Source organism: Protomyctophum bolini (genome assembly GCF_963924005.1).
Source record: "Protomyctophum bolini genome assembly, chromosome: 3".
Lineage (NCBI taxonomy): Eukaryota > Metazoa > Chordata > Actinopteri > Myctophiformes > Myctophidae > Protomyctophum > Protomyctophum bolini.
The window spans coordinates 38,293,107-38,306,289 of record NC_137864.1 but is presented as its reverse complement, the minus strand read 5'-3'; the positions used below and the strand labels follow the sequence as shown (position 1 = coordinate 38,306,289).

General features: G+C 46.3%; 1 protein-coding gene across 1 annotated transcript; it reads right to left on the bottom strand.

Annotated features, from left to right (window-relative positions):
- Positions 1-6,486: 6,486 nt before the first annotated feature.
- On the bottom strand, positions 6,487-8,973 carry LOC308312409 (integrator complex subunit 7-like; the record flags this gene model as incomplete). Its single annotated transcript, XM_080759015.1, has 1 exon — positions 6,487-8,973. The coding sequence occupies one exon, from the start codon at positions 8,971-8,973 to the stop codon at positions 6,487-6,489; it is 2,487 nt and encodes an 828-aa protein (XP_080615141.1).
- Between the last annotated feature and the right edge of the window lie 4,210 nt (positions 8,974-13,183).

Sequence of the window (13,183 nt, the reverse complement as noted above, 5' to 3'; positions counted from 1 at the left end):
CACGGGGCGACTGGAGAAACGTGCATGGGTCAAAGACGTCAGAAGTTTGTCGAACAAAATGAAGGGCTGTTATGTTCGCCAGCGCTCATATTGGAACTAGTGGCTCAAATGTCACGTAAAGTTTTTCAAATCCAGCAAAAACATATTGATTGGCTAAAAATCAAGCCAAACAAACACACGAACATACAAAGAACAACCCTAACCTTAACCCTTTACAAATCCTGTAAAAAAGTGTCCTGTGTTCTCGCTAGAGTTTCTTCCTGGAGGCTGAAACCTTGCCAGTAAAACGTGCTAATGACAAAAAACAGTGATATAGTGACATCACAATATCATCCCCTCCCCTAACCCCTCCCCCTTTATCATACACAAACAGCTATGGGTGTGGCTTCAGTTCAGGTGGATCACCACCCATCAGTGCCCTCACCACCAACTACCAGGCATTCTTAATGAACTAGTGCATGGGTATGTCTACATAAAAATGACCTTTTAACATAATGTACACTTTTTTTGAAAATAAATCTTCCTCCTTATATAATCTTTATATAATAATACCTGATGATCGTGTTTTAGGGCGGGGAAAAAATTATGCACTCCATCTTTAAGGAACCTGGCTTTCAGACATGACGTTGTGTGGCAGCCAAGTCTATGAAGACAAGACATAGCACTCTAGTGTGGTATGCGGTCAGCCCATGCCTGACTCAGGGAGATGGACGTCCCTGCCATGCATAGTCCCTTGGGACTCATTCCACAACCACAAAAGCAATAACACGGTGTGGGGAGAACAAGGATCCTTCCGCTGGCTGCAGGGGGCGGCAGGGAGACGTCCCTGTCGCTGCTCCATCACCCAGAGATGTTCCGGGATTAAAGGAGCGAAACATCTATGGTGGCTCCCGGCTGATGACCCTGCAGCCAGCACCATGGCACACTTCATGTGCTTACATCCATAGTTTCATTGTACAGATATTCTATACTGTTATAGCTATGGATGTTAGGTTCTAACCGTTCTATGCTTGATCCTTCATGACTATTTCCATGTATTTCATGTATTATTTACCATGTGTTGTTCTAGCTTACTGTAAGTTGCCCATTTTCAGCTTTCAGTGTGATTTTTTTCTCTCGAGGCAGCGAGGCAATCTACAAACTCACAATGTGTGACATTGAGACGTGTGTGTGTGTGTGTGTGTGTGTGTGTGTGTGTGTGCGTGCGTGCGTGCGTGTGTGTGTGCATGTGTGTGTAAAAAAAAAAGAAAAATAAACTACAATCCACTTCCACTATGCCTTGGCTTATGTCTATTGGCAATAGAGTTACATACAACACACTTACACACTTGTAGAATGGGGTTAGAATGTAATCTCTAGAAAGTAATCCTGGTCTCTATAAGTAGCTGGGTGGAATAACGTGTTTGCATGGGGTATGTCCTGCCGGGGAAACTCCCCCTGTCAGGTGATAAGAAGTGGCCTGCTCACAAGATTGTTTTTTAAGGGTCTACTTGGTCACCTGAAAATGGCGTACCTACAAGCTTGCAACTGCGTCACATGGTGATAGTTATCGTAGATCAACTATCTTTGGTTAACTCTTGGGTGAAGCTTACCTGATGGGTGCAGCATTTCCCAGGATGACAATGGCTCCATCTACCGGTCAGGGATGGTCATTGCACGTTTGTGATGGCATTTGATGACTACAGCATATGGGTGAACCATTTTTCTAGCCTCTTTGGCCCAATAGAGAAGAACAGAGAGCAAAAACAAATAAAAGATATCACTCATTCTTGAGATGAGGGACAAAAGTGGAAAAAACATGTCCCACACATAAGAGCCTTATTTTATGTAAAAAATTAATTAATTCATAAAAATAAAAGCACTTGCAAAGTTAAGTGTAATACAGTTGTGTATTATTATGCCCTTAATTTCATTATAATTGTTTTCATATTCCATCTGAATTAGTTAAAAGCAGGCCCTGTACCCAAAAAGGCCTGTATTTAGCCTGTCCCCAGCAAGTGGCCACAATTTCAAACTGCCAAAAAAGTGTCTAATACTGTCACAATCACATAAATATACATACTAAATTAAAGTAGATTGTCAACAACATAGCAAATAATATACACAGTTAATTTTAATTTATATTTTCTATTAAATATCTCATATCAAATGTTCGTCCCACGTCTCCGTCAACTCCGTCAGGTTTTTTTTAAAGTCTTAAATTAATCAGAAAATATTGTCGACAGATTTAGCCTGAAGACTCCTTTTCCAAGTCCCATTTATATTTGTTGCAACAGTGGAGTACCTGGTCTGACAAGCATTCAATTGTTTGATATTTTAAACAAACAATGTTGATAACAATGTGGTCACAGCTTTTACATGTCAACTCCGTCTGCACATTTTTATGATCTTTGTTAAGAATTCCAAAATAATGTTTATTATTTTAGTTTAGGGGTTAGGTTTAGCTAACAAAATTAAGCAAAAACAAAATGGCTACATTGTACTAAAGAGGGTTAAGATGAAAACAAATGCCATTTTGTCAACTCCGTCAGACGTCAACTCCGTCAGATTTTGTGTCTGACGGAGTTGACGTGTATCTGACGGAGTTGACAAAAGTGTTCCTAAAACAATAAAATTATTGTTTTTGAATAATGGGCAGTATTCTAATTTGGCACACAGTTAGAGCATGCCTTAAGGAACATTTTTGGCTATGGGGCCATCACAGATTTGTCTCGTGGTGACCATGGCAGCCATATTACATATTACATATTTTATAACTCAAGTTCTACACCACCTAGGATCTTGATTCTGGTGACTAAGACCTCATTTTCAAGGATGAGGGATACAGTGGTACAATTTAGACTTTCCCTGTGACCATGGCAGCCATTTTTTAAAATGGCCGCCACCTGCTGTTATTTTACAATAACTCAAGTTCTACACTACCTAGGATCTTGATTCTGGTGACTAATCATACATTTTCAAGGATGTGGGGTACATTGGTAATATTTAGATTTGTCCTGTGACCACAGCAGCCTTTTTTTTTTTCAAAATGGCCGCCACCTGCTGTTATTTTACAATAACTCAAGTTTTAGACCACCTAGGATCTTGATTTTGGCGACTAATCATACATTTTAAAAGATAAGAAATACAGTGGTACTATTTAGATTTGTCCTGTGACCATGGCAGCCATTGTTTTTCAAAATGACCACCAACCTGCTGTTATTTTACCAATCACTCAAGTTTTAGACCACCAAGGATCTTGATTCTGGCGACTAATCATTACATTTTCAAGGATGAACTTTCTCTGGGAGAGGTAAGGGCTTATTTCAGGTGCAGGTTGAGTTTCTACTGACAGGACATTAAAAGGAGGTGGGCTTTCTGGCCTTTGACTTGCCCCTTTCAGGTACAGATGCACAGTTTGACTTCACTGGCCACTGCAGGGAACTGTGGGGGAGAAACTTTGGTCTCTTGACACCCCGATTAGGTTCAGGGTTTTTTTTGGTGGAGACTTGCCTTTCATGACATCTTTGCTGCAGCAGTTGATCTCCTTACTGCCAGTGGTGGCACACTCTGGGTCTCTGGGGCATTGTATCTTGGTGGCCTCCTGCCAGTGTTTCTCCATCCTTCTCCTGAGCTCTGTGTTCTGGGGCTCTGTTATAGTCAACTTACATTGTCTTGGCTGGAGATTGCTTTCCTGCAGGGTCCAGCCCAGTCTTGTGCAGATGGCTGCTGGCCCACCTGGAGGCCCCAACCTCACTTGTTCGGTTGGTGTGATTAGGTGGGGTGGTCTTCCCCAATCAGGATGAGGGGTTTGACCCTTTCAAACGGCAGTCTGGCCAAGTGTCTGTATTTAGTTGTGAGTTTAGATACAGGATACGATTGCTCACCCAGCCCCAGGTGACATGAGGTGAAGGCTCCTTTGATTTGGTAACATTGCTTTGGTTGACATGCTGGGGACACAGAGAAAGACACTGATGCCTTCAGTGTCTGCACATCCTGCCTGATGGTCCTGAAGCCAAATCTTCTGTCTTCAGTCTTTCGCTCACTGTTCACTGCTCACTGTTCACCTCACCGAATTTAGCCCAAGGAGTTTGACCCTATAGTTTGGCCATAGACCCCCTAGTTTGGCCATAGCCACTTGCCCAAATGTGCCGACATGTGCTGACCTCATCACATCTGTGATGATGGCTATGGCCGTTTTTAGCCAACGTAGTGTTTTTTGTGCAAAACTAATGCTTGGAATGGATCCAGAATCATGAAAAGCCCCTAGTTTGACATGCCACATGCTACTTAAAGCATAATGAAATTTAGAACATTTAGCCTTATATTGGTTGTTGATGGTACCCAACTTTCAGCAGCTGTCAAACATGCCCCTAGGGTGGTCAAATAGAAACCAATGTGGGATATGTTAGTAGACACCTTTACAAACATTGGTGAAGAAAATTCTTGGTAAGAAATGTATTCACAGATTTTATATTATTCTGATAATATTCCCTGAGTAAATTGGTAAAATAATAGCAGGTCCACCATTTTTGAAAATGTCTACCATCCATGGTCACAGGATAAATCTAAATAGTACAACTGTATTCCTCACCCTTGAAAATGTATGATTAGTCACCAGAATCAAGATCCTAGGTGCTGTAGAACTTGAGTTATTGGGAAATAACAGAAAGTTGGCGGCCATTTTGAAAAATGTCTACCATGTTCACAGGGCAAATCTAAATAGTACCACTGTATTCCTCATCCTTGAAAATGTGGGATTAGTCACCAGAATCAAGATCCTAGGTGGTCTAGAACCTAAATCAGTTAAACTTGTCAACTCCGTCAGATGTTCGTCAACTCCGTCAGACGTTCGTCCCGTGATGTTTTTGTTAATTTCCAAAGAAATAGAAAATTCGCTGTCAAATCTTTTGTGCTTATGTATTGAAACACCAACTGAAATGATACGTAATGATGTTTTTTTTTTTTTTTTTACATGGTTTTCATGTTATAATATTGAAAATAAAGGTTGAAATGACGGTTTTGAGAAATTGGATATTTCATAATAGTGTGATATTGGAACAAAATAATATTAAAAGATTTGTATTACTTAACTTGATTACTGAAAGCCATTATAAGATAACTGAGGACTTTATATTATTGTTGAAATGATAAAATTCAATTAAAAGGGATTTTAGTGTGTCTGACGGAGTTGACATGAATCAGGTATTAAGTGCATAAATGTCCCATTTTAGAAAGAAATGTTATGCGAAAAACCTGTTCCTTCTCAAGATTGGTAGTTGAGACCTGTGTCTACAAATACATCTATTTGATTTGAATGTATCTTAAAAAAAAAAAAAATCCAGTTTGAAAAAAGTTTTGTCCCTTATCACAAGAATGGGTGATATACAAAACCTACAGTCAGAATCCATTAGATTTCTAAACGTCTGGGTTTCCGAGGCTACTTCACAAATCACCCTAAATTTAAAGAACTACAAGACAAAAATACACAGAAAGCCTGTGGGGCGGACGGTATTCTAAATTAAATGATAAAATCTACTGACCTCAAATTCCAACTGGCCATATTAAAAATCCTAAATATCGTGCTCAACTCTGGGATTTTCTCCAGCACATGGAATCAAGGGCTGAAAACGCCATTCCACAAAAGTGGAATGGCAAAAGTGGAAACTGCATCGAGTGATCTTGGCGCATAGAAATTGATTTATTGGAGATTCGGACTTTCAATTATACATACATTTAGTTTTCATTGTATTGTTCCACTTTTTGCTTTGGCAATGTAAATGTATGTTTTTAGGAGACGGGAAGCAGTCTATTCATTTCCAATGGGAGAAAGAACGTGAACACAGCTTCTGAACCATTCTTCAGCTGAATGCTAGATATATCTCACCCCTTTACCAACACCCCATGGAAAGTAGAGACATATCACCCCAACATGTCAGAAAGTGAAGACATCTCACTAGAACCGTGGACAGCTCACCCAAGAGACGGACAGCTCGCCCAAGAGACGCAGACAGCTCACCTCATGATTTACCGACCACATGAGAGTATAAATTACTATAAGACATTGTAAAATATGCTGTGATTGCCTATTTCTGTAAAATATTGTTCAGAAGACTTTTTGTCCAGCTTTAAGGGTTTGTGTAAACACAAACATTGTCCTAACACAAACATTGAATGCCATTGACAATAAATGGCCAGTTTTGAGTGTTTGTGCAAACATTAACATTGAATGCCATTGACAATGAATGGCTAGTTTTGAGTGGTTGTGCAAACATTAACATTTAATGCCATTGACAATGAATGGCCAGTTTTGAGTAAACATTGTGTAAACACATACTGTACTGTATTGAAGACAAAAGTGAGAACGCAAATTGTGATTGGCTGCAATGAGATGGTGCATTGGTGTATGATGATAAGAGCTCTCCTCACTTCACACTCAAAAATAGCAGATCTACAAGCTGCACGTCAAGTTATTATCAGTCAAGGTTCAAGATTCAAGGTTCTTTATTATTTGTCTTGGACAAAGGGTCCGCATGCAAGCGTAGCCCTTATGCCCATGTCGCCTAGGGCTAGGTGTTGACCACTCTGCACGGGGATGGGCTCATTGGGGGTACGTAGGGACGGTGAGAGGGCGAGCTTGATGCTGGTCGCCTGGAGTGTCTGGAAGAAATACCGTGGGAAGGGCAGTGGCACCTCGAGCAGCGCCACGGCGGCGTCACAGAGGCGAGCTGCGTGGATGTAATACGAGATGGGAGGGTGTCTCCTGCACAGTCCGTCCACTTCCTCCAGAATGCGGTCGAACACCGACGTCACACGCCTCTCGTGCTCACTCTCCGTCCGGGCAGACCCGGCGAGTGTCCCGCCGAAGCCCCGACAGCCGTCCGACAGCGGCTCGCCTAGAATCAGAGCTTCGATTACGTGAGAGACGAGCAAGCAGCTCTGCTGCTGCAGCTCCACGCCGCGAAGAGTGGCGCGGTCAGCGTCAAACGACGACCTATGCAAGTCGGCATAGAGAGCCGCAAGGTACCGGAACTCCTCTGCAGAGCCTTTCATCTGCGTGGAGACGTGTCCTCCTCCACACCGCCGCGGCTCGCTTCCCAACGCGGAGGCAGCGATGGCGGGAGGGGGGCTGGTCTTCAGGCTGTTACAGGTGCAGAGGAGCTGCAGCAGCGCTCGCAGGGTGTCCGCGCGCAGCCTCACAAAGTCCCGCTGAAAGGACAGTGGGCTCGGAGGGGTGCTGGCCGCTGCCAGTGACGCCATGGCCTTCTGGTACGAGCACAGGGCCTCGGTGAGGGCGCCCACTGCGTCTCCATCGCGCACGCGAGCCAGGCAGCTCTCAGCCTGGGAGAACTCCTTCAGGCCGTCTAGCCAGAAGTAGAAACGCTCCGAGGTCACGCAGCTCCGCAGGCTCCCGTACAGCTTGGCGGACAGCTTGTGGAAGCCCAGGTGCGAGGCCTGACGCGCGATTTGGTATGCCGTCCAGCCATCCGCCACCTTCTCCAGCTGCTGCACGGCGACTGACTTGGCTTCGGCCGACAGCGACGACGGGCACCTGTCGTCGGCGGCGGAGTGACCGGACGCCCTGCCACACAGCTCTGCCAGATCTCCCAGCACGCAATCGTCCCCGAGTGCTGGCAGATGGGTGGCGATGGCGCACAGGGCATGGCACGTGAACACACGACAGGAGTTGCAGGACGATCGGAGCTGACAGAGCAGGAAGTCCACGGCCGCCGGGCCGAGGTGCGGCCGACCCTTCGTCAGCCGAACCAGGCAGGTGAGAGCCACACGGCATGTGGCGTGTGCTCTGGCGGCGTGGTCCTGACTGCAGAGCACCAGAAGACTCTGCACTCCCAGCATCGAAGTCTGTTCCAGCTGCGCCGCGTCTTTCTCCTCCGGACAGGAGACGGTGACGTTGGTGAGGATGACCACCCCGTGCTTGACCACCGCCAAGTTGCTGTGGTAACAGCATTCCCGGGCCAGCTTAACGAGCTCGTTGAGCTGCGGAGGAAATGAGCGCTGCTTGACGGCGACGGTTCCAGAGAGCGCCGAGAGGACGGCCAACATGCCCAGCTTCAGGTGGACGTAAGGGCTGCTCTGCGCACACTCGCACAGGGTCCGAGTGCTTTCTCCGCTCCAGAGGTGAGGAGCCTTCTTGGCCAAGAGCATCAGGTCCTGAATGGCCAGCCTCTTCACGGATCTTCTGGGGTCGTCTTTCAGGTGGCGGAACAGGAGCCGCAGCTGCTCGGGGACGTGGACGGGAGAGGAGGCGGCAAGCCAGGTGAGCGTGTGCAGCGTGACGATGACCATGGCGCTGGACGGGTACGAGCTGACCAGCTGCGTCAGGAGCTCCCTGCTGCCGGACGCCAGTCTGGTGTCGTGTTGCATGTGCTGCATCACGGGGATCAACTTCAGCTTCAGGTCCACGGGAGTGTCCAGACCTCGGATCATTTCCCCGACCCGGTTGGAGACGGCAACCGCAAATTCTTTGGAGTGCGCCGAGAAGCTCACCGCGGCGAATACGGCCGCCTCCACCTCGGCACCGTCGCCAGAGTCCAGACTCTGGAGGACGCTGTGGTGCACGTTCTTCCTGTCAGGGGGGATTATGGAGGCCAGACTGGCCAGCGTCCTGAGGGTGATGGCCCGGGCCACGGGGTCGTTGCTGCGCATCACGCTGAACACCTGGCTGACCAACTCGTCCACGTTGAGGATCTTCTCCAGGTGCCTCTCGCTTCGCTGCGCCACCTTCAGCACGCAGAGGCGCAGGAAGTTGTTCCCAGGCGCCGCGAATACGTCCGCCAGCTTGAGGAAGGCCGAGTTGACGAGTGAGGGGAACGGGTACTTGTGGAAGAGTTCGGGGAAGAGTGCCACGGCCTCGCACTGCTCCCCCACGTTCCCTGACCTCAGGCCTTTGTCCAGCTCCATGAGGGCGTCCAGGCCCTGTTGTCCGTAACCACCGGCCTCCGGCGGGAACGACTGCTGAGCCCAAAGTGACATCAGTGTTTGTGTGTATGCGTCTGAACTGCACCTCAAACTTATGTTTTGAAGCTATCTATGACTGGTCCATTTCACCTGTTTAGGTCGTTAAGAAGTACAAAGAGTTGTGTGTTGTTTTTTTACCAGATCCCATGAATCATCATGACCCGTCTATGACGTACAGTATGTCTGCCCATAGGCACTTTCCCATATTTGGTGCTATAGCGCCATATTATACGTGCGACTCTGGTTACACCTGTTGCGTCAAGACAAGAGTGACCTTGTCTTGACGAGTAACCGGGCACGGTGGCTAGTGTGACAGTTGGTAGTGCTGTCGCCTCACAGCTAGAAGGTCCTGGGTTCGATTCCCGCTCGGGAAGCTGTGGGTGCTGGCGGCGTGTTTCCTCCTCCGCGTCATCAGTGCCCATACCCGAAGGCGGGGTTGGCGAAAGGGCCTTTCTGTGTGGAGTTTGCATGTTCTCCCCGTGTCCCCTAGGGTAGGTACCCTCACAAAAAACATGCAGTAATCCTGGTCACTAAACTGCCTCCCCTTGGCCAGCCGGGGCGCCTGATGGAGGGGAAAGGAACTAGATGGAATAACGTGTTCCTTCCACGTGCTATGTCCAACCAGGGAAACTCCCCCCTGTCAGGTGTAAAGGAGCAACTTGGTCACTCAGGCATGAAGGAAGCATGCGTTCAAGTCCGTTGCTCTCCCCTTGTCCCCCATATATGGGGACTAGGTTGGTGGAGGGTGTGTAGAGCCCAGGATCACATTAGATGATTGACACAGGGGTGAAAAATGGGTTACAAAATCGTGGGATAAAAATATATAAAAAAAAGACAAGAGTAACCATTGCAGCTGTTTTCAGAGTACTCAATCCAGTACCCATTATCAACTTGAGTCTATGACATCACTATGACATCATATTGGTGACATCAGGGATCTCCATACATGCATGTTTCTTGTTGATACTTGTTGACATGTGAGCTACGGGCTTATACCTTGGCTTATACCTTCCTATGTTCGGCTTTCAGACATCTATGGATCATGCTTGTCTTATTCATTCTCCCCCGAAATCACCAAGCCCCCCAAACTTTATATGCCCCCTGGGATGTCATGTGGCAGCCACGTCTATGGAAAAAGAAACAAGCAAACAAAGGCGCCCTCATTTCACACAAGTGTGATTTTTCTACTATACTTACACGCTGTGCGTGTAATAATACATTTGCATTACATCGCCCAATGCGAGGTGATTTTATGGGTCAGCAGTTTTTTTTATTGAAGAACTCCCCCCATATGTTTCTTTCTTTCCAGTTTCATGTATACATCAGTTAACCGAACAATACATAAACATTGATTTCCACAGCAAAAGAACAAATTGCCCGCCTTCCTATATGATGGCGATGGGTGATGCAGGGCCCTGGCCCCCAAAAGGTTGTGTTTCATGCTGCTGCTGCTAATAGAGTATCTCCCATGGGTATACAACGTTTTTGAAAAAAGAGGTTCTCTGCAGCCTGGGAAATGGAGTTGGACAGGCTTATTTAGCCTATTTATTTGGATTCATTAAATAATTAATCAATTTATCCTTTCGTTAAATCATTCATTCATTGGTCCTGGACTGGACGAGTTATACTTTGAAAATAAATGATGCGTGTTCTACACACACAGATGTTATCGAATCAATAACATAAACGACACTGAGTCACATACCTGACAGTTTTATGGAACACAGTTCTTATTATGAAGCAATCTGAGATTTCCATATTCCAAAAATCTTTCCGTGATCCAGGGGTAGCGGCCGACTTTGGTGCACTTATACACTAAAGAATTAGTGTGGGGGTGGGTAATTTCTCACAAAAAATATCTGAACACATCCACTCAACCATGAATTGGAATCGTTAAAGGGCCTCTAGTCTAGCGCATCTCCAAAAACACTTCCACGAGTGCCCATATAAGGAACACCGCAATTTCATAAAGTTGCAAAACAATGTCATCATTGCTATAGATTAATGCACAAGATCATGGGGCTGCAGCCCGAAGGGCACAAGCACTGAGCTATACGGGCATGAGGCACCGGGGTCCAGGGGCACGCGAAAACACAGTAACACACGCACGCATGCATGTACGCACGCACGCACGCACACACACACACACACACACACACACACACACACACACACACACACACACACACACGTACACACACAATCAACTGCATCCCAACAATGCTATGACAATGCTAGCAACATGCAGAAGAACGAAAAAACGCATGAATGCAATCACAATCATGCACCTGGGACCGTGGGACGTATCCTCGGTGATGTATCCCAAGGTCATCGGGGTTTCGGGTCTCGCAAACATCATACCCCTCACTCAGGTGACCCAGTCTGGGTGATCAAGTCTCGACTTACGTCCAAGTAGCTACCCTTGATCAGTCCCATTAGGAAAAGACCAGGGCCACACAATCCGTTGCTCCGGAACTACTCTGCCGGGACTAAGTACAGTAGGTAGATCAATCTGGCGAGTGGAAGGAGGCCTATAACTAAAGAACCGATGATCAGGTTTACAAAATACATTTTCTGGGTGAAAGCAAATACGATCGTCCGCCCATCCAGACTGCCTTTGTTTACATTGCAGGTCCTGTGGGTCAACAAAATAAGGTAAAAACAGTGACAAACACTGGCAGTAGCGGCATAATTCATTAATTAATTCATTGATTGATTAATACCTGGCAATCAACGTGGTAAGCTGGATGTAAGCCTGACTCATGTTTTGTATAGGGCATTAGGGCCCAGCAAAATATCACAAAAGGGGCGTAAACATTTGTCGCTTACAGCCCGCATCCTTGTTGTGGGGCAAGTAGGACCCTAGGAGAGGAGGAGCTGGTCATGTCATGATTTAATATATTTATATAGCACTAGAATTGTAATCCATCTACAACCTAGTGATCTTGCAGATCAGCGATTTTAAATGAACAGATTTAACAGTTAAAAAAACACCCAATCTAAAATAAACAAGGGGTAATGAAAGATTTCTGCAGATGTTTTCGCTAAGCAATTACATGTAGGCCTATAGTTCATTCCTTCAATAAGGTAGGCTACTGCGCTGTGCATCAGAAAGTGGGGCAGTTGCTGTCAAAATCTTTCCATTCTGTATGTGAATGATGTGTGTTCATAATATCCCACAACACTGCGAGGGGCTGGAAATCAGAGAGAGGGGGCTCTCTATGACGAGACGTTGCTGGAAACTATTAGCTTTTAAAGATCCTTTCAAATTTAGAATTAGCTCAACTTTTATATAATTTAAGTAGGCTATAGTTAATTGTCTTCTTGAATGTATGCATTGACCTCTGAGCAAAATAACTTCCCCTTGTGGAATGTGGATGATAAAAGACATCTATCTATAACTGTGGTGCGCCAGAATAATCCAGCAAACAATTAGCTCAGAGCATGTAAATTGGGCAATATTTATAGACACAAAGGGCTAAACCCCTTTATATCCCTAAACTACTTTGCCATTTTTTTGTTTTTGTTTTACTATTTTGAAAAACATTTTTGAATAGTTAAATTAGCCAATCTACAAGCTCACAACGTGTCGATATAGGCTAACCCGGCCTGGCGGAGATATGCGCCGCTTGAGGAGCGCACCTTTTTTGTGAAGCCTGATATATGCTTCACAGTAGCCTGTATGGCCGTGTCGCGCAGACCGAAAATAGCCGATCGTCGAGTCGACGGAGAATCCATCCTCCTCCTCCACATCGTTGTCCTCCTCGTGCCTCATCAGTATTCCCCTCGCCGCCCTACTTCCCCTCCTCAGCAGCAGCAGCAGTAGCAGTAGAGCGTCGTGGTCGTGTGTGTGAGTGTGTTTTTAAGTGTGTGTGTGTGTGTGTGTGTGCGTGGGGGGGATACGACGCGAACAGGAGCACAGACAGCAAGATATCCGCAGAGGCTCCAGCAGCAGCAGCAGCAGACCCACACACACACCACAGACACACCACACGGTCCCTACAGGCAGGCAGGCAGCAGCCCACCTCACCTAACCTAAAACCCACACCGTTTCTAGCAGAGCCATGAGCGGGAGCCTCGCTGCTGCAGCCGCCGCGGCCTCTTCTGTCGAGTGACGGCGAGGAGGAGACAGCCAGCTAGGAGGAGAGGAGGTGGAGGTGGAGGAGCAGGAGCTATAGGAGGAGGAGGAGGAGGTGTCGTTTTTTTTTTTTTTTTTTGCCGAACG